This window comes from Spodoptera frugiperda, chromosome 16 (assembly GCF_023101765.2).
Source record: "Spodoptera frugiperda isolate SF20-4 chromosome 16, AGI-APGP_CSIRO_Sfru_2.0, whole genome shotgun sequence".
Taxonomy (NCBI): domain Eukaryota; kingdom Metazoa; phylum Arthropoda; class Insecta; order Lepidoptera; family Noctuidae; genus Spodoptera; species Spodoptera frugiperda.
Genome location: NC_064227.1, coordinates 6,997,343 through 7,025,266, shown reverse-complemented (window position 1 = coordinate 7,025,266; position 27,924 = coordinate 6,997,343). Strand labels below are relative to the sequence as shown.

General features: G+C 36.7%; 1 protein-coding gene across 16 annotated transcripts in view; it reads right to left on the bottom strand.

The window, feature by feature from the left end:
- Positions 1–27,924, bottom strand: part of LOC118280637 (calcium-dependent secretion activator) — a 67,683-nt gene that overhangs the window by 32,461 nt on the left and 7,298 nt on the right. For all 16 annotated transcript variants that reach the window (XM_050699596.1, XM_050699605.1, XM_050699593.1 and 13 more), the window contains exons 2-4: positions 3,972–4,051; positions 3,387–3,479; positions 533–626 (exon numbers count right to left, since the gene is read on the bottom strand). In XM_050699596.1, the coding sequence (XP_050555553.1) occupies positions 533–626; positions 3,387–3,479; positions 3,972–4,041 (257 nt within the window). In that variant the 5' untranslated portion in view covers positions 4,042–4,051. The remainder of the gene's footprint in view (positions 1–532; positions 627–3,386; positions 3,480–3,971; positions 4,052–27,924) is intronic.

The following is a 27,924-nucleotide window of genomic DNA, read 5'->3' as shown; positions in this document are numbered from 1 at the left end:
CCCAACTGCCCATAGAGTTTTTAAACTGACATGGTCACTAACACTAGTATTAGAACTCGAAACGGGATATTTTTATTTTTTATTTTATTTTTATTTATTTTCCTATATTTATTTAAAACAATCTAAAATTATATTTTTAAACATTACTTATAAAAATAAAAAACAAAATAACATTTAAAAATATAAAAATATGAGCCGACCAGTAGCGGGAGCATGGGCCAAGTTACCGGTGGTTAGGGCTCCAGAGACAGGAACCTCCTCACAATACGTTATTTATTTTTTTATTAGTATATTTATTTTAGTACCATGTTTTTCTATTTCTATGAGTTTCCGATATTTCGGCACTGTTGCAAGCGCCATGATCACGGATGCAATATTTGAAACCCATAGAATAACATGGTTAAATATCCCGTTTCGAGTTCTAATACTAGTGCCTATAGTGTTGGTGGCGCCAAAGATAAGGGCGCCTATGAAGAGCTTGCCTAGGGTCCAATCCGTCTCTGTTCGTACTTATGATAGTAAAGATACTTACGCATGAGGAGGTGGTGCCAACGCTGCAGCTTCTCTCTGTCTGGTGGCTGGATGAAGGGGAGCTGCTAGCGGTGCTGTTGTTAGTGGACTTGGACCTTGGGTGGTAGAATTTAAAGTTAAAATTAGATTGATTTAAACTGACTGCATGATTGGCGCAGTAGCTAGGCTAGCGGTTGCCGCGAAAGATGTGGCGAACGATTCCCGCACGGAGCAACTCTTTGTGTGATCTACAAATTGTTGTTTCGTGTCTGGGTGGAATGTGTATGTGAACTTATATATTTGTAAACGTAAGAAAGACACAGGAGGAATTCTTAGTGTGGGGAAATAGCCATAGCATGGCATCTGGAAGAGTGCATAAACGAGAACCCTGGACATGAAGGAGTATGTCTTCGATTTTTTAATGGATAAAAAGTTTATCCACTACCTATTAAATGACTGTCTAATTATAAAACTTTACAGCATCATGCTCCAATAAACTGACCTAACATTTCAATAACAATTTCACCATCTTTATTAGCTTGTATGTCTGTCAGGTTTTCTAAAGGTTAAAAAAAAGAATATCTGTATTTCTTCTGCAGTGAAATCTAGGGCTTCATTCATGATAAATGATAAATGATAAATGATATTTATTTCTGTAAATAGATTATAAAATAACACTTTTACACGTCAATATTTCAAATAGCTAGATGAGGCCGGCATTTCCTATCCGACTACTCTGAGAAGAAATGCCGAAACAAACTCAGAGGTCATAGTCTCTTTTAAAGTCCAGACAAAATCAATTAAAGATGTCGGAGAACCGTGCAAGTTTATTCTGTAGTGGTCTTTTGAGGAAAGAACCACAGCAGTTTGAGCGGACCTGTTCAGATGGCAGCACGCATGTGTCAGTTTACAATGAGCTCAGCTGACGGCTGTTGCTGAATGATCCGACGAACAATACCTACCAAAAGAACATTTGGGTAGGCCACACAAATGCTCACACTGTCAGAATATAATTAACTACAAGTGAAATGACTAGGCAAACTCTCGCACGGTCCTCAAACTAACAATTTTAAAAATAATATGTGAAAACAAAAAAATATCGAATGATATTAATGTATATCATGTCAAATTGTATAAAAATGTAACTTGTGTTACAAACATGTCAACATGACCTGTGTGGACATTATAGCGGCTCACTCCCAAGCCTGACTATCATCTAAGTAGTCTTTAATTTTATAAAAAGCTTTACTATACAGTTTTTCTTTAATAACATTTTTAAATTTATTCAGGCTCAAACTTTGAATATCGCTGGGAATTTTATTGTAAAAGCGTATGCATTGACATCTGAACGAACCACTTATTTTCTTAAGTCTAGTAGTGGGAACAATATATTTGTTTTTACTTCTAGTGTTTATATTATGTATATCACAATACTTTTTGAATAAATTAATGTTTTTGTGAGCATACACTACATTTTCATAAATGTATTGAGAAGGAACAGTCAATATATTAATTTCTTTAAATAGTTCCCTAAGAGAGTGCCTCGGACTAAGATTATAAATTGATCGAATGGCTCTTTTCTGCAGCACAAAGACAGACTGAATGTCAGCAGCATTTCCCCACAGGAGGATACCATATGACATGATACTATGAAAATAACTAAAGTATACTAATCGCGCTGTATTTACATCGGTCAAATTTCTAATTTTTTTAACGGCATATGCTGCAGAGCTGAGTCTTTTCGACAACTTATCTACGTGTGGAGCCCACTGTAGCTTAGCGTCCAGAGTTATACCTAAAAAGACAGTTGAATCTACAGGGTCCAACTCCTCGCCCTTGATTAGCACGCTGGTTTTCACATGTCTAACATTTGGTGTTGTGAATTTAATGCATTTAGTTTTTGATTCATTAAGTAATAAATTATTGGCACTAAACCAGCGTACTATTTTTGAGAGAGCACTATTTACATGATCACTGACTAATTGTCCACGTTTGAGTTTAAACAATAAAGATGTATCATCAGCAAACAGTACTATCCCATGGTTATCCTTCACAAGGTAAGGTAAATCATTAATATAAATAAGAAAGAGAAACGGGCCGAGAATTGACCCCTGCGGAACACCCATCCTAACAATAGACCCGGAGGAAACTTTTCCGTTAATGTCGACTCTCTGAATCCTATCACTCAAGTATGAAATAAGAAGATCCAGAGAATTCAACAATAGATCTATCTATATAATAGGTCTTACAGTCGAAATGACTGGGAACTTTTGTGCATGAATTATTTAGTTGAATACTGAACCAGACTTCATAATGGATGCTATTTTTGACAATGAGAAGAATGCTATTCTAGTTTTGATAGATTTCCTCGTTTGTCAATTGAATGCGAGTTCCATTCTTATGATCATAATAATATAATTTTACATTACTCCGTCTAATATAATATTATTATGAGCTTTGATAACTTGCGAAAAATTAGTTTTTTTATGGTATAAGCCGGTAAACGAGCAGACGGATGACTTGATGGTAAGCAATCGGCGCTGCCCATGGACATCCGAAACACAAGAGGTGTTACATGCGCGTTGCATTCGGGGTTTGGGGAGACTGGGGAGGTAATTGCCCCTCCGGCTTTTAGCTCAGTATTTTAAACCCGGCTTGGAATCACTGTTGCTTGTATGACGCTTAAAATGAAACTAAGAAGTAAAAAGCTTTGTAATTTCTACTTACACCCATCATCATCATTATCATCATAAATTATCCACAAGACGTCCACGGTGAACATAGACGTCCTCGAATGACTTTCAAATGAACCGACTGGAAAGCAATTTACATCGATTTCGTTGTATAAAATTAATAAAAGTCAAACATGTACTCACCTTTACCTGGTAGACCGGCTGTGGACCCTCGGGGTAGTTCTGGTTTCCCTCGCACTGATGGTCTACCACCCGCCAGGGTCCCGGGTGGTAAAACTGATGTAGAGAGAAGCAGAGTTTGACAAATTAAGTAACTGCTCCAGAAGTAATAACTAGTGCTAATATTTTTTTGTTACTCAAGTGTTTTGAGAGACCTGCTCTGTAATAGATGTCTAAAAATATTGCAGTCATTATTTGATAGAAGACTTTTAGAATATAAAACTCTTGAGAAGACAACACTGCAAATTCGTATGTAAAAGACCCCATCAGTCATAGAACAGTTACCAAGAATTGTATTGTGAACCTGATTGAAAAAGGGATAATAACCTATGGAGTTTCTTGCTCGTTCTTCTCCATAGAAATCTACACTTTGGAACGATCAAATAGCTTCTCTAGAGAACTGACCGACAGACAGACGTTTTGCTTTAACGTTCAAAAGTGCCTTCCCGATCTATTTGAAATAAATAATTTTGATTCATATTATATGTTCTAAAATTTTCTTGGCTTTTATGGCATTGTAGTGTTTTTAAAGCTCCTTTAACACAGTACCTGGTAATTTAGTGGGCTGCTTCTTGTGTTCATCTTCACTGTCTTCTTCCGATGAGCTTGGGTCGATCATGTTGTTGCCTCTGTAACAAGCAAACACACTTTATCAGTCATAATGGATTTAGTTAGAGGACTGCTAAACTCTACTATTTATTCTTTCGAATTTCTTTCTTGCATCTTGTAGACTATTAAATACTTGTAGCTTTAATAGTTTACTAAAGTTTTTTTAACGCCCGGCGCGAGGCGAGAGAGATTGTCAGAATCTTACAGACTAAAAATCACCCCGTTTTTACTCCTATTTTTCGAGCCGGAGCCCCAGAAAACGCGCTAGGTAGTCCGCAGCTACGGATCAAGTTTACTAAAGATAGAAATTTGATATAAGTAAGCTCCGTAGGACATTTTTTTTAACTAGTAAGTCCAGAAAACCTTTATATGCTTCATTATTTGACACTAAACATGAAGAATCATAGCAGCATTCAAATGAGGTAGCATTTTCCTTCATAAAAATAAATCATTTGCCCACATTTGAAAACAGCTTCATTTAATTAAACAAATGCAAGCTCGTATAATGACCCTGTCTATTTATTTATTCAGGATTTTGTGGGTAAATTCAAGCGGTGGGTTATACAAAATATACCCTTCTGTAGGATCCTACACAAACATCTTTGAACTCCCGTTGAACATGGGATCCCAATTCCGTATGGGGGTAAATAACTAATAAATGCTCTCCTGTATTTATAATGAGGCATCATTCAAATGCTTGGGGTGGAAATCACGGGATTTTTCTTAAACGACCTTAAGGAGCTTTCCGCAAGAGATGTGCTATGCTACGTGGTTGTGGACGCGTTTGGCTTCTACCAATCATATTCATTGGTACACATAGCTTAACATTGGTGGAAACGTTTTCAACTAAGATATGTTTTTTATATGGAAAGATGTGTGCTATGGATCATTTCCCTACTATCGATACATCTTCATAACACATGTTACTCGCACAGCTACATAGCTTAACACATTGAACGCCGTGGTGGTCACCGGTGACCGACGTTAGCGGAGAATTTGCCTTCAACAGTTTTCTTATACTCGTAGCATTCAAAGATTTAATGTCTAATCTAATGGTCTTTATCAAATGTATCCCTTAATCGACTCACACGAATAGTAAGGTAGAAGTATTTGATACAACTCTCTCAAATGTCAATAAAAATTAAAAGTCTAACTACATTCAACCCATAACACACAAGGATTGAACACCGAAACACATCAATGCCTAACCAAGACTGTATAGAACATAAAATAAAATGGCAGAATAGGTACCAGCTACGTCATATAAGCCAGCCAGGGTTGTGATCCTCATGAATAATTCACCGAGCCTGCACTACCATTACGCCCGGGTATGCTCGAATTGCTTTCCATATCTACATATATTGGAGTTGAGAAAACACAACGAGTTTCTAGACCGTATAAAGGAACTTATTCTTGGGTGAAATAAATATTATTGGCCCACTTACTAATGTAGTTTATCTAGTAAAAAGGTTGAATTATTATGTTCCTAGAATTCTATGTCATATCCTTCATAATAATATCTAGGATTATTCTCAATTTGGTTAGTGTTACAATCGGGATTCTTTTTTTTTTTGAGGGGGAAAATCTTCTAATGACTTCTCCTTGGGCCTTGGGTGAGGTGAGAGGGAGTGTCAGACTCTTCAGTAAGAAGGAACTTCAGTACTCTTGCTTTTCGAGCCGGAGACGCGGTATACCCGCTAGGCAGTCTGCAACCTCGGGTTGGCATCAGCCCTCCTGGGCCCCATCTGTGGTGGTCTGATAGCTCTTTGAGGCGCGCGCGGAACGCAACGCGCTAGCAATCGAGACTCTACAAACAGCCAATGATTATTGGGCTTCTAGCAAATTGAAACGACCGTATTAAGACTAAATTAAAATACGTATGTAAATTCTAAACAGTTGCTGATTACTAACATTCTAAAAACATATCTCTTAGTTAAATAAAGAAAATCAAATGCCAATTCATAAACCCATGTAAATGTAAAACTATCTAGGTACAAATAAACCAGTAAAATCTATCTAGAAATTCAGTCTATTTCCTTAACGAACCGAGAAGGAATACTAATACCATTCAATTTACTTCTCTCTGGGGAACAACAATCCGATTACGACATCTGCAAAATAGGGCAAACGAACTAAAAAACAAAACAATATTGAGTACATAAGACAAAAAACAAAAACATTGGACGTAATAGAAAATATTTGTTAAAGCCTCATCCCCACTAGGAACATTTTATTCTACACTTTTCTTGGGCACTCACAAATAATTTACTTATACTTTTTTTCAATGACTTTTCGCGCCTTGGACGAGGCGAGGAGTGTCAGACTCTTACTGACTAAAAAACACCCCGTTTCTACTCCTGTTTTTCGAGCCGGAGCCCCGGTAAACCCGCTTGGCAATCCGTAGCTCCAGATCTTACTTATTTTTAATAGAACAATTTTGATTGGAACTACACACTAAAACACGTCGCACATTTTACACCAATAAGTTAACTTCAGCAATATAAAACACTAAAATATTTCTAGACCTACATTTTGGTTAGGAGCTGAATCAGATAGATAGAATAAACGACCTCCACCTAGTTGGAAGACGGCCAGGAAATCGAACAAAGATCGCTTAAGTTTAGTGGTCGTACAGTCAAGGTCCTTATTTAGGCAGACAGTTTTTTGGAGCAAATAATTTTAAAATAACTTAGTAATTACGGTATCGTTTGTAACGGGATATTTACCATGTTTATTTATTTCTATGTTTGTTTTTTTTTCAATGTTTCCGATATTTTCAAGTTCTAATATTTTATTTAAGTTCCGTTTCAAGTTCTAATATTAGTGTTAGTGACCATGTCAGTTTAAAAACTTATATCGTGTACTTAGTCATTAGACAAGAACTAATGTGTATGTATGTGATGTATTCTCTATTGACCAGTTATAAGTCAGTTTGAAATTGATAATTATGTGAGAAGAACCTATAGAAAAAACAAAGAAATAGGTATAATGTCCAATTTAACCGATGAGTCAATATATTGGGTTTATTTGTCGTTCAAATGGTCGTCCACTGAAATATCTGGTGGAACTCAGTAAGCATCATTATAATCGAAAGCCTAAACACAAGCACAGAAGTGAAAAATTTTGGGAAACCTAAAGATAACTTACACTATCGACAATCAAATGACCTTACCAGCACCTAGCTTCACTGACGGACAGACTGACAGCCTATTACTTATTTCTTTATTAGTTCACATTTCAAAAGTACCTATTTATGGTTGAATAAGAATATATGATTTGACTTTGACCAGCCTCGCTTACCCTAAATACATAATATATTCCCCTAAAATAAATTATAGAAAGAGCTTTTCAAAACACATCTCCCTAAAAGTAGGTCCTAGATATTACATTACTATTTCAATCTCACATGATCATTAATCCCCGTCCTACTTATCATACCATCCAACTACACAGGGAATGTATCGTGGCTAAATTATTCATCGTTGCGACACTCCATTAATGGGACGTTCGTACCATCTCCCCTACATAATGCATGCTACCCTTATTTCATATTCAATATCAGTTTCCAAACCTTTTACCCCAAATTGATAGGATCCTCAATTTTCCTTCTTTTCAATCATATGAGTGTGAGTTTATTTCTACCTCAATATACTTATCTATAGATAATGCCAGTTTTTTTTTTCGGAATATATTAATATATGATAGATACGTAATTATAAAAGGGTGGACTGCTAAAAAAATAAGTATCTTTTTAAGTATACCATAAAAAAGACACTTTTCTTTGCGCGAGCCATCATTCGGCACGAATGGGCCGGCTCGATCGGAGTGAAACAACGCTTGCGTTGTGTTTCGTTGAGTGAGTGAGGTTACCGTATGCCCAATTATCGTCCTTTCCAATCTTCCCCATCCTCGATTCCCCAACAACCCTTAAATTTCTAATCTCGTATTTCATGTATCCATGGGCGGCGGCGTTTCCTTACCATCAAGTGATCCGTCTGCTCATTTACACGCTTATACCATAAAAAAAACAGTAGTCAGTTTCAAACATCATGAAGTTTACTAAGAATTTTACAACTGAAGGGCTCTATCGCTCTAAATACACTTTACTACACCCAAATACCTATCTATTGAACATAAAACCCCAAATACAGAACTTGATCTGATAACTACTTTCCCGAGAACTGAATAAATAAACCTCACATTTCCTAGTCACGTGTGTAGCTCCATTTCAAAAACAAAATACGGTGAACTACCTGTATACTACAAGTATTTGACTTTGAACTCTAGTATAAAGGTATATAGAGTAATTTTGTCTTACCATGAGAGCTTATCAAATAGATAATGTTCCCATTGCTTTCAAAATCCCCACATTAAACACCCTTGTGTTCCTATCTTCTATAATATTTTACATTTTAATTAGTTATTTGGTTTAATCATATTGTTATTATACAGGGGGAACTGGTAAAGGTAGATATATGGAGAAGTGTTTTTTGCCAGTGTTTTGTTATTGGTCCCATGATATAAAGGACCCCATGTATCTATGTTGGGGTATTTTAAATAGGTTATTGCAATATTTGACACGCTTCTATTGAAGCTTTGAATTTTCACGTTAATTTTTAATGAATAAAAATGTGAAGATTTCAAGGGAAACTCAAACATATTCAATCAAAAATCAGACAGCACGGTTGACGCGTAGGCTGGCCAATCGGCTGCCACGGAGCAACTCTTTGTGTGATTCAGAAATTGCCGTTTCTGGTCTGGGTAATATATGTATGTAAACTTGTATGTTTGTAAATGCACCCAAGACAAAAATCATAGTGTGGGGCAACGCTTTTAAAACGAAAATCATTTTTTTTTACTACCAACAACCAGGTTCTTTAGTGTCAGATACAATATAATAATCAAGTCAACTCTTGGTTTATAACCAATAATCCGATACACTTTACCTAACCTGAAATTCAAAACACGACACCTAAAACCCGTAAAAAATCGCCTCTTAAAGCCTCAAAGGGGTCAATTATTTGGGAAATTTCCGATTGCTTTCCAACCCCCAGTTAGGGTGCCGAGCTTCCCTTTAATAATGCGTTGTCCATTTCCATAAAATGTCGATCCAATATCGCAGGGATTCAATAAATAGAACCCGGGACTATTGGAGTTATCCATTCAATTGCACAGAAAGAAATGCAAAATAAAATAAATTGCAGCCGTTAGCTCCCATTGAAGTGTTTACAATAAAATTTAAATAAGATATTGGGATGGGGAGTTTGTTTTAATTGGATTGTTACAAAGGTAAGTATTTTATTTCTAAGATTAATCTGTAAACCATTCTTAGTAATGTTGAAATGCTTATAAAATTGCAGGTGTGTTTTAATCAGGCTTATTTTCGCCATTTTTTGTACCATTCATCGTGTCTTTTTAAGGGGGAAAATCACCCAATGATTTCGCCCGCCTTGGGCGAGGTGAGAGGGTGTATCAGATTCATACTGACTAAAAACTACCCCGCTCCTACTCCTGCTTTTCGAGCCGGAGCTCCGATAACCCCGCTAAGTAGTCCGCAGCTCCGGATCAGACATCAGCCCTACTGGGCCCCATCTGTGGTGGTCTGATTTTGTTATATCACAAATAAAAAGTAAATTATTACTGCTACATCGAAGTAAATAAAAGTAAATTATTAATTACCTATCTTCTCTTATTTAAATCATCAACTAATTAATTATGTGTAAGCACGATAAATAAATGGAAGTATATTAAATTCATTGCTTTCAGGCTTCGTTAAATAAATAAATACGAAAGATATCAGCAGCAGCAGTGGACTCTTAAGGGGGTTGATAGAAAGGAACAAGAAGACTATTAGACACAGTCAAGTACCTAATACTCTAGAACCAAACCCGTTACCCCTTATGTCATTATTCCCAGCACTAATTACCCAACACTAATGACACAACTTGCAAACACTATTTATAGACCTCTGTCTACCCCTCAGAGAAGAACAAACGCCATGTTTAATTACACTACCCATATGAAAAGTTTACACAATGCTTTTGTACTGAGAGTCCGTTCGGACCTTAGGAGGTCATTTATAATGCACTATTTGGAAAGCTAGTTTCAATGTTTGTAATGGAAATCCACGTTGCTATTTTAGTTTTATTTCAAGACTATTTTTAGACGTTGAAATAAAAATAAGAAAGTTGATTTAGAGTATTCTACTTCCTGCTCATATAAGTGTGGGAGAGCCATGCTTCGGCACGAATGGGTCGGCTCGATCGGAGTGACACGGCCTCACAGAAAACCGACGTGAAACTACGTTGCGTTGTGTAATTGAGGTTACCGGGGTAACAATTACCTCCCTACCCAATAGCCAATTCCCCAACAACCGTTAAATTCCAAACCACCAAAATGCTGGCAACGCACTTGTAACGCCTCTGGTGTCCATGGGGGCGCATGGCATCCGTAAATTCGATTACCGGCTTAAAAATTATTATAAGTGCGAAAGTTTGGGTTTGTATGTATGGATGTTTGTTACTCTTTCGCGCAAAAACAATTGAAGGGATCGAGATGAAATTTGGAGGAGGAATACATTATGGTCTGGAAATTCAAAGGTATATTGATTTAGTTCTTAATATAAAGACATTTCTTAGGAACTCATGATTATAAATTACGAAGAGGTTCGAATTATTGAAGGTTTCATAATATAAAATATTGAGAGTCGCCTGTACAGGCCTACATCATTTTAAAAACATTACAAGAGTCTTAGCTTCAGGCCAAAAAACAACATCTTCTTTCTACATTTTCTTCCCTCTTGTTTATATATTTACTTTAAATAATAAACTTCCTTGTTTACTGTTCATTCTAATTTATTTTTTCTATGTAAATGAGGAGAAGTATTTAAGGGATGTGTGTTTTTGTTTATTTATTTCAACAATGGGCTCTTGGTGTTGCTAGTAGGGTGTTTGTTTTTGTGTCAATTATCATGTATATCGTGGTGAATGTCGTTTTTCTACGTTACTCGAAAATTAGGTTAAATGAGATAATTACTTAAGAATGACGTAACCGTGAGGTATCGTTAGAGTAGAAGACATTGTAAACTCAATTGTGTCACTACCCGAATCCTTTCGCACGAGTGTCGTAATAGCTGACTAAGACACTACACCTTTAGCTGAAACCTAAACTGCAGTCTTCAACCTACTTGCAAAGAGATTATGACAAACCCTCTTATGTCAATAACTCCAAAATCAGATTATAAAGAAACCCCATGTTATGAATATGTGTCACCAAATGTAAACTTTAGTTTTTTTTTATGAAATAGGGGGCAAACGAGCAGACAGGTCACCTGATGACAACACCAGAGGAGTAACAGGTGCGTTGTCGGCCTTTTTAAAAGGAATACGCTCTTTTCTTGAAGGTCGTATCGGTATACTTCTTATTTCCACATCCAATATGAAGTTGTATAACTACAATAGTCGGTAATATAATAAGTCAGTCACTCATAAATATATTTCCGTTGTGTCCGTAACATATATGAGGTTTCTTTCTTTATAAGCTGATATTCTTATTCTTACGAAGGCTATTTGTACTTCACCTTGACTTAACTTTCTTTTCACATTTGGTTATTTTTAGTTTCTTGTCTACTATTGGGCAGTCGACCTCCGCTACAAAAGAAAAAAACGCGACGCGTTCCGTGAGCGCCTCAAAGAGCCATCAGACCACCATAGATGGGGCCCAGTAGAGCTGATGCCTGATCCGGAGCTGCGGACTACCTAGCGGGCTTACCGGGGCTCCGGTTCGAAAAGCAAGAGTAGGAATGGGGTGGTTTTTAGTCCGTAAGTGTCTGACATTCCCTCTCGTGTCGCCCAGGGCGTGAGAAGTAATTAGATGATTTTCCCCCTTAAAAACCGTCACCACATGGCTAAATATTTTAGTTTTATGATATTTAATAAATCAGCAACCGTATTTATTTATAGACATAACAAGACAGTAACAAAGAAATACCAAAAAACCACAATATTAAGCGTTTTACTCAAAACATCCTTCTAAAAAGTATAATACGGTGTAAATTACACCTTGTAACTTTTGAAATACGGTACGTTTCTAATTAACTCAAGTAAGCTCTGTAAACAGGGTCCCGACACTGTTGTTTCAAACTTCTATAGACAGGTACACAAGTTATACAAACCAGTATAAACTGACCGTCGAATGTGTGCAAAGATCATATTATATATTATAAGAGAGATTTTTTCAACCCTTTTAGCCAATATAAAAAGGATCAAATTGACTTTGACTTCGAAAATCGGTATTTCTCATCATTATTTGTTTTTTATTTAACTCCGACCTCCGAAATAGAAGTTTATTTTCACATTTTTAGTGTTCTTTTCAACCGATTTTTCTTCGGTGAAGTCGGTTATTTCTTTATATTAAAAAGTTTTTTTATATTTATAAATTGAATGTTTGAATGATACCTAACTCTCAGAAAAAAAATAGCTGGTAATAATAAAATCAGGCTGTATGAAGCGAGACTATGATAAACTGGTTATAAGCAAACCAGCGTAAACTGACCGTCGAATATGCGGAAGGATCATACAAAGCGAGACCTGAATAAATTGGATATGTAAACACATCAAACTAAGCATAACCAGTATAAGCTGACCGTCGAATATATGAAAAGGTCATACAAAGTAAGACCAGAATAAACTGGATATTTACATATCCAGTTTATTCTTTACACATCAAGTTAAAAAACTAGCATAAACTGACCGTCGAATGTACGGAAAGGTCGAACAAAGCGGGGCCAGGATATACTGGTTACCTAACCACATCAAATTAAGCAAAACCAGCGTAAACTGACCGTCGAATATATAGAAAGGTCGTACAAAGCCAGATCAAGATAAACTGGTTATGTATAGGTCGATGAGTAACTGTGTATATAATAATACACGGACCTGACTCCCGGGAGAGGCCCTACTTTTTAACTCCGGTTGGTACTCGTGACTATCCGGAGTGGCCTCTCCTACCTCACTCTTGCCTTAATCGGCTGGTTTGAGTGGAGATTCGCAAGAGTGGAGTTGCCTTCAGCTCCACTTGGGGGAAGGACGTATCCCAGTAAGATGCTGGTAGGGGTCTTGACCGTACTTCCGGGATTGCTCTGATAGCCGTGGGATGCCCCCCCTTCCTCAAGCAGCTCAACGGATGTTGCTTCCCTTGTCGCTACATGCTAGCGGCCGTTTCCGGGGGCCTACTATTGAGTTTGCGAGTCACCCCCTGCCTGTTTATCCGTATTTTTCAATATTGGTCAGGGGCAGGGGCCATAGTCCCCATAGTTAACCGGTTAACTATTCCACAGCCACCCACACCCATATCCCTATCATTTCCTTTTTACCATATCTCGCAATAGTCCTGCATCAACCGGGGATTGTCCTTTGGTGTACTTCCATAGTGCATACAGGGATAATCGCCGGCTGATGTCCCATTACATTTAGATCAAAATTGTTCAACGGGCCTCTGCGAGTTGGCTTCGGCCCCTCGTACGCCTTCCAAAGGTCCGGGACCCTGTGGTCCCGAGATTATGTACAGAACAGACATAATAATAATAAATATTCATTTATTTTCTCATTATCATATTACAGTGCAAACAATTTGGATATAATAACTAGAGACTGGTGTCTGTTGTAGGTAGAACCTGTCTTACAGATCACCAGGCCAACCCATCGACGCAACCATTGTTTATAAAGTAAAATTATATGACAAATTCTAAGATCTTATACTAAGATATTTAATTGATATAAACATAACACTATGGCTTAGGTGAGAGACTGATGCAGCAATTTAATTGTTTCTCTGGCTGTATGACATGTGGCGCTATCTTGTTGAAACCACATGTCCTCCAAATCCATTTTTTTAATTCGAGGTACGAAACAACTGGTTATCATTTTACGATACCGAACACCATGATTGACTGTTTGCGCTTGACCTGCCTAATTTTCAATCGTGTAACGCTTTATTTTTACTAACCTCGTACCTTATACTAACAAACAATAACACTTGTTCAAATGTCAAACAATGACCCTTCGAATGCCGCCAAATTTAAATCTTGCGTTCTTGTTGGGACACCCGTTATATTGTGTTGAGTGTAGAGGGTGGATGCGTGGATGTGTGTGTTGAGTGTAGAGAGTGTATGTGTGTGTAGAGTGTTTGATGACTATGGATGCGTTATGATTAAGATAGGTGTAAATAATAATGTGTGTAAAATATAGTTGTGACCTACTTCGTTCTTCGTTTAAAGCGAACTCCTGCGTCACAAACCACAAATGGCATTGCGCAGTGACAGAGTTTCTGAAATTACTTCTCTAACAGTTGGCTAGTTATGAGTTTTGCTAGTCAACTCGGATCTTTGTTTAATTGTGTTGTTTGTTTTAACTGTTTAGTTTAACTTGTTAACCCGCTACGCTGTTTGTTAAACCACCGCTTATTGGTAGATACCTATTCCACCCACTCGCACGAAGCGGTTCGCTTCAAGCTTCCTTGTGCGAAGTGCTAAATGGAATTCCTTGCCAGAGTCTGTGTTTTATGACAGGAATAGGTTGCTTATGGACAGACGTACTCCATCGCAGGCCGTATCATCATCGTTTAGCACTTGACGAGATAGTAGCTAAAGGTCGACCCATAAAATATAAAAAAAAAACCTAAAAAGACATATCTCCAAAGCCCTTGCGGCCTTACATTTTTTATAAGATAATTTTGTGCGTGGATCTGGTTCATAGATAGATGCGAATATGCTTAACCTACATCGGTACGTTGCAATGATTCGGGAATAATCTTAATGATCACTGATGGTATAAAAAACAATCTTTGAAAGGCTTCGAGGGCGTCATTTCTAAATACATTTTTAACGTAGAAATGACATATTTGCTCTAACTCCTAAACAGTGATGCGTTTTATCTAAGTATTGTTACCTATATTTTTTCATTACCTAACTGACGGACTAAATACATTTCTAATTTTCATACCCCGTCATCATCCCTAATATGATATTTCCGTCATAAACGACAGCTCAACTTCAATTTGTGAAACAGTTTCCCCTTATAGTTCGGTTGTTCTAAGTTTAGCACTGATATCGATCGGCCTGGCATTCAGTAGCTGTGCTATATACGAAGTCTTGCACGACTTCACAGTGAACGCCTTAGAAATACTTTAAACGAAAGTTATTTTTCAAACACTCTTGATATAAATGTCTTTGAATAAAAAGAAAGGTTTTATTTTTAAGTTTGTGGAATTTTACTTTAATGATTCGTTAGTTGAGTGGCAATTAACAAACTGTGCCAAACTAAGAAAAATATTAAGTTTTCTTGTTTGGACGATAATAGCCCAGTAAAGAGGAACGTCAACGTCACACCTTTTATATCAGACAGAGGCCTTTTATCCTAGGCAGAGGTTAAGACACATTAGGGCACGTAATGCCACTGTACAATGTAGGTCTCCACCAAATAACTGTGTTATAATGCACTCATGTAAAAGAGACCCGCATCCAGCAGCTCCCTACAACCTTTACTAGATCGTCTATCCCCTTTGTGAGTGACCGTCCTTACTTTCCTACTGAATGAATTTCGTCTGTGTAAATGTTCTCGTAAATGTGTAAGCTGAGGTTTACCATAAGATCCATTATTTTTTAAGATTCCCAAGTGACTTCCCAAGGTCATTGATTGGTCACAACTCACACACTTAAATTCCTAACCCCCAAAACCTGGCAACACACTTGTAACGCTTTTGGTGTTTCGTACCGAAGTCCATGGGCCGCCGCCATCGCTCACCATTAGGTAATCCGTCTGCTCGTTTACCGACTTATACCATAATATAAAGACAATATAACCATCGCCTCAACATAACTAAAGCTAAACACGACTCGTCTAATCTTACATAAGTCCCCAAGGACCAAAGTTTCACCACAAGCATGTCACACCAGCTACGGCGAAGAAGAATACGTGTCTCCTTGCTACCCTGGGGAGAAGTAAACTTATACTCCCGGAAATATGACGGTAAATTACATTAATTTACCCTTCTGAACATTGTTATGTATTTTATTAAGTAAAGTAGTAAACAGGAATTCTAAGCATAAAGTCTCTGGACGAAAGTATATTTATACATACTAGCAGCTACCCGCGACTTCGTCCGCGTAAAATAATGTCTTGTGGCAGAAATTGGGCTTTTGAATTATTAGAATTTCCTTTACTATAAACCTCACGGAGCTCGAGACCTTTCCAACGAATGCAAAACCGTGGAAATCGGTTCATGCATTCTGGAGTTATAGCGTCAGGAAGGAAAACCCGATTTATTTTTATATTACAGAGATGAATTAATATACAAATTAATGTTAGACACTGGACGCAGATCGCTATCAATCCCTGATCTTGGGCCTTAGTACGAGCTTGCCTTACGTTTAACGAGATCGAAACGAAAGCTCGTTCAAGCGGTCTGATTGGTAGGCTCATTAGAGCCGACTAATCACAGCGCCGAACGCGCTCTTGTTTTGATCTCGTTATACGTAAAACTAATTCATACTAAACCCTCTATTCGCGATCAGGAGGTCACAAAAGTGCTCATAACATAGATAGCGAATTGTGAATTCGATTTAGGATCTATACAACTGCCGTTTTTGCCAATTAGAGAAAAATTATTTACAAAAATAATATTTTGAAGATAGAAATTCATCTCCTGCCTATCCTCATACAATAAAAGGGATGATATAACATAATAATAAATCAACAATAAACTAGAGCATGAAAGTGGCTGCTCACTCATTCCTTTTATAACCCAGTGAAGTAAATAAAAGCATAAAATAAAAATTATGTGACACATGAACATTGAACAGCGGTTGCAATAAATTTCTTACAGGCGTCTACATAAGTGGGTAACTAGAACGGGATTACGTAACAAAGCAATATGGTTTCTATGCCCTAAAGGGGAAAGTAGATATTCACTTTGCCAAATGACTGCACGGTTAGCGCGGTGGCTGGGCAATCGGCTGCCACTCAACGTATAGCGGCTTCACTCGCAGCGCAACTCTATGTGTGATCCACAAATTGTTGTTTCGGGTCTGGGTGTCATTTGTATTTGAACTTGTATGTTTGTAGACGCACACACGATACAGGAGAAAATCATAGTGTGGAGTAACATAAAAAAAAGAGCCATCTGATAACCACATATGGAGCTCAGGAGAGCTGATACCGACCCGGAGCTGCTGCTGCTGATTTTTAAGGGGGTTCGCCATTCAATGACTTCTTCCGCGTTGGACAAGACGAGAGGGTTTGTTAGACTCTTGCTGACTAAAAACTGTCCTGTCCCTACTCTTGCTTTTCGATCCGGAGCCTCGGTAAACCCGCTAGGTAGTTCGTAGCTCCGGTTCCCAATACCTTAGGCTCAACGTCAATACCAAAATTATTTATTTCAAATAGACCGGGAAGGCACTTTTGACCGTCAACCAGCCTGGCAAATATTACAATATAAAGAAAACAAAATGTCTGTCCGTCGTTCAATCCTCTAGTGAAGCTATTTGCTCGTTCCAAATTGTAGATTCCTATGGAGAAGAACGAGCAAGAAACTTCATAATCCGCTCTTATGTTTAAGTCATTGATACCACTTAAACTACGAGACAAGTTTAAAGTAGGACACCATTTTTCATAGTTAATTCCATGTGTTAACAAGTTTCCAAGTATGGTCGTTATTAATATTTTAAACTGCGGTCGGTCGATAATACGAGTGGCTACTTCTGTTGCCTTTCCAAAGAGTGTGATGTGTGAAAATATACTCTGTGAGGTCTTTGTAGAATTTAGTTTTGAATGAAGTTTCTATGGGTTTTGTGGCTATTTAAAAGTTGGTTTTAATTAATGTTATGTTATGTGAACAAAAATCAACAATTTGAATAAAAATCAAGAGAGAAAAAATATGTAACAGGACAGGAAAGAAGAGAATGATCAAAGAAAATATGAATCGATTGTGAAAAGGATAAAAACCAATTTTTATTATTATATTTTTTAATCAATTGTCCCGCACTAGGATTTTTCCTGTATCATGGGTGCGTTTACAAATATACAAGATCGCATACACATGGCGCCCAGACCCCAAGCAACAATTTGTGGATCACATAAAGAGTTGCTCTGGGCACGTTGCCCAACAGATGCAACAATCGTGCAGTCGAAATCAATGGAAAAACATCAGAAAAAAAAATGATACACAAACGGGATTTCTATATTACAAAATATTCTAAAAAAAAGCTATAAATAAATGCAACGTAAACTTTAATTACAAAACATATAAAAACACATCCCCACAATAAATTAACTGTGGAGTATGTTCCCCTCGACTCATGCGGAGTAAAAAAGTTAATTTGTGTCGCGGTTTGAAGGGATGTTCCGCTAAAAGGCTTATTTTGTTCGTCCCTTTTTTGATTATGTAATCTGTTGTTTTCCACCCATGACGCTTTTTGGCTCATGGTGCTGACAAGGTTGAATTTTCATGTGTTTTTTTTTGCTGTCATGGCGGATTGGGTGATTTCATTGGCTGTTACAGTTAGACGATGTTGTTTGTTGATTTTTTATGGTTTGGTGATGGCTAGAGACTTTTACTTTAATTAAGGTAAACGTTTTACCTAATTTATGATTATTAACTTATACGAGTATTATCTTTTAAATCTCAAAGGGTAGGTAGATGTGCTATTTAGTTATGGTACGAAGATGTACTAGCTAAGCTGTGAAGCTATGTGACCGTTTCCACTAATTACTTAACTATGTAGCGGTGCGAGTAAGATGAGTTATGATATGAATATGCGCCGCCACAAAGTAGCTGTGCGAGGAAGATTCGCAGCGCGAGTAGAGAAGCCACCCATAGCATGCATCTTTCCATATAAAAAAACATAGCTTAGTTGACACCGTTTCCACTAGTGCTAAGCTATATGTACCAATGAATATGTTTAGTATACGCCAAACGTAACCACAGCAATGTAGCATAGCACATCTCTGCTGGAAAAGTAGTAAGTAAAATCTGTACAGTTAATGTTTTGATAATTATTTAGAAAATACGATATAATACACAGGGGACAAATATCTAAGGTTTCATCGTCACATGTGAGAATCATCAACCAAAACGATAGTGAATAAAATAATCTCTTTCTCTTAAAATAGGTCACATTAAATTTCAAGTGGGAACAAAAAAATGTCCTTGATTCTAGGTCCGTCTAAAAGAAAATAATATCTCATACCCTAAAATGGCGATCATTAATTTCCCGTTTTAATATCCACGACAAGTATGAAAGCAATTAAGGGAACAAGGGTCCTGGAGTTTCAAGCGAAAATTAGCAGTTCTCCGTGCTATCGCGTGCCCTGAGGGACCCCTACAGATATCAGTTTTATTGACCCTCCAATCGTTCTGTTACTAACAATTGAATTAAAAAAAAATACCAAGACGCCTCTTCGCATTTACTTATTTTTCTTTTTTAGGAAATTAGAAGACAGAAAGTCTTTAAGCTGATATTTATTTGGAAATGGAACGTGGTTATTTAAAAATGTTGAAGAATATTTTTGTTGCTTAGCAACGCAGCATGTCTCTCATGGTGGTAGGCAGATACAATGGAACGCCAATTGCTACGAATCTTACGTACCTCTTTCGCTTCATCAAGTCTTTTCATGCATGCTCGTCGGTTAAGGGTGTTTTTAACTAGTACGTATTGAGCTGAGTGATAAATTGTAATATTATGGAAAGAATTTTTGAATCCCTACTTATGGGTATAAGTAGAAATTAAATAAGTGTGGTAGCATTTTATATGACCGCTCTCCATCTGTGACCATAAAATATTGAACGAAAAAATTATCTGAAGTCTCCCAACCTTTAGAAGTCACTGCCAAAATTGGGTCTATAAATTATCTTCTTTCTGGCCTTCTCCCAACTAGGTTAAGTCAAGGTGAAGTTACTGGTTTGGACTATTATGGCCAAAGCAAGCGGTATATAAAAAGAAGATCGACTTGGCGGGGGTACTACCGTGCCCCCAGATAATAAGTTAGTTTTTATTTTAATGTCCGTCTTGTTGATCATTTAGAAACATTAGACAAGATTTTTCTTTTCTCAGGGAAACAAATACTTTCGAAGATAAGTATACTGATTTGAATATCACGTGACATCACTTCTAGGTACATTTTACACGTAGAAAAAACGTATTTCCCGTTATGCTCCCACGCCTAAAGATTCGTTTTAAGTATTGTTATCTTATATGACAAAATAAAATACATGTCTAATATTTTTTCATTACCAAATTAACGGACTAAATATATTTTTAATTTTCGTACCCCGTCATCATCCCTATTGCAATATTGATCTCCAATATCCAATCCACTTTCCCAAACTTCGATTTTAGTAAAAAAAAGCCTTCAAAAATCACTTTGTTTATCTGGAAAGCATCAGAAATCCCGTAGAGATGGAAATACAAGATTCCATTACTGGAAAATCCTTACTAGATAATGGAAAGCCTGGATGTGCTAGCCGAGACATTTCCTTCAGACGACAATGCTATAAACTTACTTAGTTTATTGTATCTATGATTGGAAGAAAGTCCAGTCTAGTCAATATGGCGCCTATATTATTATCAGTATAGGTTATTTACTCCCTAAAGAATGAGACCTAGGTATCTAGCTGTTTGTTATTATATCACACTAATATTATAAATATTCGACGGCACGTTTGAATTAGCTGCCGTGCAATGGGTAGCGGGGTTTATTCCCGTACGGAGCAACTCTGTGTCCAATCCATGATTTATTGCTTCGGGTCTAAGTGCCATGTGTATATGTATGAATGTAAAGGCACTCACGACACAGGAGAAAATCTGTATGTCAGTTTATTTGCTGCTAATAAACTTGCATAGCTTCTAAATTCGATCTAAACCGCATGTTTTAGTAGATAACCACACATTACACACTATATCTATCTAATATAGCTAGGTATGTATGTATCTATCTATCATATAATATGAACATTATAATTTCCGCGAATCAGACAAACAGTAGGTAGCTAAGCCAACCCCACACATGAATCAATCATGAGTCAATGAATTTCGTATGAAATTTGATATCTGTTACAATTTACACATTAGCCTTATTCCGCGTAAATACATATTATTCCATTGATTAAACAAATATTTACATAAAGACCTCGTTAGTCGATTGGGTGGGAGTACGTAGTCAGAGGTTTTGAGAACGATTCCGGATTGCGCAAAGTATAACCTATTAGGCTATTGATATTTTCCTTTCATAGTGTATATTGTGAGATATAATACTAACTAACGTCACTCGTTTTAACCCCGAAGAGATAGGCAGACGTACGGTTTGTAATACCGCTGTACAATGTGCATCCACTTTTACCATTTGTGTTATAAGTCCCATGTAATAGGGGGTGAGCCTATTGCCATATACTGAGATATATAAATGAATTAAAAACTATGATAATTAAATAGGCCGCGAGACGTCGCTATGACTGCGCACGCTGTTCACGAAGAAGAGTCCCTCTGGAACTCGAAACTAGAAGAACTTAAACTCATTATTTCACGTAAACAAACCGATGCACGATGTTGCTATGGCAATAAGCTTGCCCCATTATTACAAAATATAAAAAAAACCTCCAATTTATTGAACAAACTCCAATATCCAAACAAAACACTCGATAAAATAAACCAACCAATTAAAAATACCATGCAATGCACACCATAGCTATTTAACTTCAACACTTTTACAAAATAAAAAAAAAGTATTATTCACATTTGTCGTGTTAAGGGGGAATTAATTCTCCCCTTCGTGTGCACCATAAGCCACACGTTAACGTTTCCAACTCATTAAAAAGTATTTAAAAAAAAAACGTCATTATGAAACTTCACACTTTAACTGAACAAAGCTTGTTTATTTTCATAACTATTATATTATAGAAAATAGAATTTTTTTTTTATGAAACACGTAAACGAGCAGTCGTATCACCCGATGGTAAGCAATCGCCGCCGCCCATGGACACTTGAAACACCAGAGGCGTTACAAGTGCGTTGCCGGTTTTTTGGGGGTTAGGGATTTAAGGGTTGTTGTTCGGGAATCGGGGATTGGGAAGATTGGGAAGGAGGAAATTGGACCTCCGGTAACCTCACTCACAGAACGAAACACAACGCAAGCGTTGTTTCACGTCGGCTTTCGGAGTCCGTGGTATCACTCCGGTCGAGCCGGCCCATTCGTGCCGAAGCATGGCTCTCCCACACTTAATAAAGTAATATAAATTACATGTTTACTACTTCATTTTCGTATAATTTCGGTTATTTTGTTACTTACTTACTTAAATTAAGGGTTGTTCTTAAGTGAATTGGTTAATTCATTTATAATTTGAGGTTATTTTGTTTAATCATTTCCTTGCGCACTTATGGAAGGAAAGAAAATTAACATATTATATTATTGACCTAAATTAATTTGTTTTGTTTTATATAATTGTCCCTACCTAATAATGTATTCATTATTATAGGATCCGGAGCTGCGGACTATGTAACTGGTTATCCGCTCAAAGCATTAATAGGAATGGGGTGGTTTTTGCTAAGTAAAAATCTGACACTCCCTCTCGCCTTACACAGGGTGGGAGAAGTCATTGGATGATTTTCCCTTGCAAAAAGGATGGTAAGTATTCGGCGCCACCCATAGAAACCCGAAACACCAGAGGAGTTTGCTGGGCCTTCGAGACTCCTCTCGCTTCTCCAAGCATGAATCTTCCACGTGATAAAAATCTAGAGCTGAAGTATGGTTATTATTTTTGCTTGCCAACAACTGCCGATTGTAACCTATTGATAAAATAAATTAAAAATGTACCTACAATATACCCTATTGCACTCCTCTTTACACTTTAACTGATACTACAAAAACAGTAATAAACGGACTATAACAAAAGCCTATACTTAAAAAAATGAGACACGCGACGTAAACCAATTATCTACAACCTACATAGGAACCCATCTAGCTAATTGTTTCATAGTTTGTTTTGTAATGGAACTTTAACTGTTTCTAACTGCAGTTAACGTGAAGGGCTTGCATTATTAATTGTGTTTTCCCTGTAATAAGTACTATAAAACTATTGTTAGGTAAAGGTACCTATTTATAAGCTATCGCTCTTAAAGTTCATTGGCCTTTACGTAAGGGAAACTTGTATATTTTCTTCAAGTTTTTCGCAACTGTTTTCTGACTTGAATTGTTGGTTTTTTTATTGGTTTTCGCTTGTTTTAGTTTATGTAATGTAATATAGAGTGTTTGTAGTAAAACATGACTGTCGAAAATGTTTTGTAGTTGGGTATTAAGTCGTAATGGTGGATTTTATAAACACTTTGAGATTTCTTTGAATGTTAATATACTCGTATATACGTTACAAGTCGTTTAGATATATTTTCCAACTTTTTTATGCTATAAGCCGTTAAACAATCTAACGGATCTCCTGATGGTACAAGTGCGTTGCCAGCCTTTTGGGAAATCGAGGATGGAAGATTGGGAAGGGGGTAATTAACTCTAAACTCCAGTAACCTCACTCACACAACGCAAGCGTTATTCCATGCCAGTTTTTTGTGAGGCCGTGGTATAACTCATGTCGAGCCGACCCATTTGTGCCGAAACATGGCTATCCCACACTAAGATACAATTCCTCCTATCATTTATTGTAGATTATCATATCCAATGCACAGTTTAAAGAAGTTAAATATTTGGAAGAGAACAGTTGAAAGGACCCGATCAAATCTATTACACAACATAAAAATAAACTCAGGCCATCTTTATCAATAAGATATTGATAAAACAGACAGTTTGGTCGATAGACTGAACCTAGATAGTACTTAACATAAATAATCCGTTGCTAGGCAACCGATGCTTTGAATATGTTGTTATAGGACTTGTTATGTTACAAGTTTGTATATAAAATAATAAATATGTATAGTTATGTTTGTACATAATACAATGTTTATTTTGCTTAGCGAGGCCCACTTTAGTTTAACTTAATTGGTTACGCATTTGGTATACTTAGTTTATTATTGTTATGTATTATCTTTGCCAACCCGCATTGAGCAAGCGTGGTGATTATTGCTCGAATCTTCTCCGTGTGTGAGGCCTTTGCTTAACAGTGGCCACTTACAGGCTGTTGTTGTTGTGATGTATTATCTAAAGTCAAAGTCAAAGTATTTATTAGTGTGATTTTTGATGTTACAATAGATCTTAGAGTTATTATTTATTAAAAGTAACGCGTTATTATTAATAGATGCTATTCATTAGCCATACACTATTTAAAAATGCAGGGAAATGTAGAGATCCGGAACTGCGTACAACGCAACGAAAAGAGCCTATTGCCACAAAGTAGGCTCAATTTAATCACGTATTCAAGAATTTATTAAAACTTTGACTAAAGAAAGTGTTTTTAAAAGTACACCTCTGTAACTCCTCAAAAAATAACAAGCATTATGTATCACCTGTCCTTTACAGCAAAACTCAAGAGCCATTAAACCAAGAACCCTCCGCGTCCCTCCCTTACAACGTCGCAAATCCTTCCCTCTTCCCTCTGAACATCAATTCTAATCAAAGTTACGATATAAAAGATTTTGTTCCAAAGAATGTTTCTTTTATTCAACACAAATCGAAGTTATTGCTGTTAAATGGTCGGTTTCCAAAAGTTTTTGGGAAACTTCGGGAGATATTTTTGGAATATTGGCAGGAAGGCAGGAGTTTTAAGTATCCGGACTATTATTTTCGCTGGTATCTAAATCGAGGCGAGTAATAAATGATTCTGAAACATTATTTATAATTTTGGTAGGTACTGTTCATATTTTTTACTTTAAGATACAGAATTGGTTGTAGTCGTCGTCGTATCGTCGAAGGTATAGGCAGAGTTGCACATTACGGCACGTGCCGCTGTACAATGTACACCCACTTTTTACCAGTTTGGTCCCCTGTAATAGGGCCTATTTCCATGTGCTGGACAAAATTCAAGGCTTTCCTCCCAATCTCGCCAATCTCCCCAATTACCAAATTACCTAATCCCCATTTGAAGCTACCAAAGTATATGATGACATTTCAAAAGGCCGTCAAAACACTACTAACTTCTCTGGTGTTGCGGGCATCCGTGGGCAACACCAATTGCTTCCTACCAGGCGATCTGTCTACTCATTTACCGGCTTGACCCACCCACAACACAGACAATCGAATACCGACCACAATCTATTCACAAAAGGTAAAAGAACGAAGAAATTTCAAAGAAACATTCTTTAATTCAGGACAAATCGAAGTTTGTATTGTTAAATCGGTTTCTCAAGTTTTCGAAACTCCATAAAATATTCCTCGTTACCAACTCGATCGCTTCGCAAACAATTACTTTGCCTTGGACCGGTGGAGATTGTGGAAATGTCAAATTTTGGTTCCCTTTGTTACTGTGGGCTTGTATTGAATGTATTGTAGTGATGCGTGGGAGGATACATTACATGGAACATGTATGTTGTATGTTGTATACGTTGTATACATGTTGTGTGTCTAAAGTTAAATATAGTTATGTTTTGGATGGACATTTCACCAACATTCTGTCTAATATCTATGAGCATGTTAAAGTTGAATCAATGAAAAGAAATTATTTTTCAAATAAAGGTTATATTTAAATACTTAATCATAAGGTACATTATGTTACCTACAAGACCCATGTACTTAAACAATAGTATTATATTAATTCTGTTTGGACTTCTAAAATAACTTTTATAGTCTTTTTTTGAGAAGAGAAAATTATCCAAAGACTTCATCCGCCTTGGGTGAGGCGAGAGGGAGTATCAGACACTTATTGACTAAAAACCACCCCGTTCCTACTCCTGCTTTTTCAGTCGGAGCCCCGGTAATCCGCTAGTCGCCGCCTAGTCTAGTTTAAAATCTAATTGAAATGAATATAATAGAATGTTAACAGACACCTACATCTCTGCCTTCCATAACATACATAATGAAAGTAAAACTGTATGCTAAATGAGAGAATTCAACAAACATACAGTTCATACAAACGTCAGTTTTTAATGATGGCGCCCAACTATTTTTACTTTTTATTTTGCCTCGCATTTTAAGGCATCATTTAGTTTTAAAACAATACGACTCATTTCGGTGTCGGCTGAATAAAACATAATCATTTGCGTGGTTGTTCGTAATGTAAATATAGCACTATAAAATGTTTATTTTCTGGAAAGTATGTTATGTTTAGTGATATTAATACGACATCTACTACATCACATTCTTGGATCCTCAAGAGTGTAAGTAAGGCCTACTGTGCACGGTACGTCATTTGCCAAATGGCGGATTTAATAAATTATGAGATAAATGTACGTAAAAAAGGAGGGTATATTGCCATATAGTCATAATGCCAAACTATTACTCACTTGAAAACATAGATGAGTAAACCTAAAATGGATACTTTACGCAAATCAGGAATGGTAATGAAAATCCAAGACCAGCCTTATTTAAGAACTTTGATTACACATACATACGTAACCTCACGCCTGTCTTCTGTGAAGGTAGGCAGAAACTATAGAACGCCAATAGGCTAGATTCCTACTAGTCAAATTCAATGCTTTTTTCGAAACGTCAAAAACGATATTTTCTATGAACTTTGTATGAAATAGTGCGTTATGACGTCATAAGTTTTTGACGTCAAATAGCAGACTTATTTCTAGAAATTTAGCTAGAAAAAATCAAAAATTAAATAGTTCATCAAATTTATGAATGAGAGTATGATTATTTTTTAATATTTTATTGTATTGAAAAGTTGTAATAATTTATTTTTGACCGAGGATACTACCCAATTGCTACGAAGCAACTTTGACCACAGATTTTAGATTTAGATTTCAGCCATGATCGTCCCATTGCAGGGCAAAGGCCTCCCTACCCTCATTCCACTCCTCTCTGTTGCGGTAAAAAATATAGAAGAAACCAATTACAACTGAACGTAATCTCATATCTGAATACACACTCAATTATAAACCTAATATCTAGATAATAATAAAACCTCAATTCGCTCATCAGCCTTCCATTATCACTGAGAAGATTAGTCACAATTTCTTTCATCAAACCCTTAGTCAATGATTACTTTAAATTAGTTCTCTCAGCGAGACACTATGCCAATTTAGACCTTAATTGTATGTAGTTAAATGCCTTTTATGGTTGGCTGTGACACATGAGGGATATCATATTGGAGCTTTTAGTTTAAGTAGTGTAGTAATGTTATTTATCTTGTCGTTGAGGTAAATATTCGATGCTCGGTTCGAGTAAAGTTTTATAAGGTAAAGTGATTAAGTTTGATGGTGTTACGGCAAATAATGCCACTGTATAATGTACACCTACTTTTCACCATTTGTGTTATAAGTCCCATGTAATAAATAGGTGGTTAGTCTATTGCCATATACTGGGCACAATTCCAGACTCCGTGCTACTACTGAGCAATTTTAGAAAAACCGAAAAAAGCCCACCAATACTTTGTCTGCCCGGCAGTCGAACTCGCAACCACTCGAACAACGAGACAGTCTTACATAAAATTTCATATTATAACACAAACACAAAACTCAAAAGAGCCCAATTTAGTCTTACCAAATAATCCAGATTACGTAAACAAATACCATCTTAATCATCCATATTTACAAAACAAAATATAATATTCCCTAGTACGTTTGTACATCAAAGAAATCGCTTTATTTCGACTTGATAAGATTATTATACGTACCTCGGTACCTCTCCCCTTATTATTATATTCTACTTGATCAAAATAAGGGCAAGATTCAGTCAGATAAGAATCATTATGAATTAATAGCAGTATTAAGGAATCTTTTGTGGAAGATCTCATGGAAGAT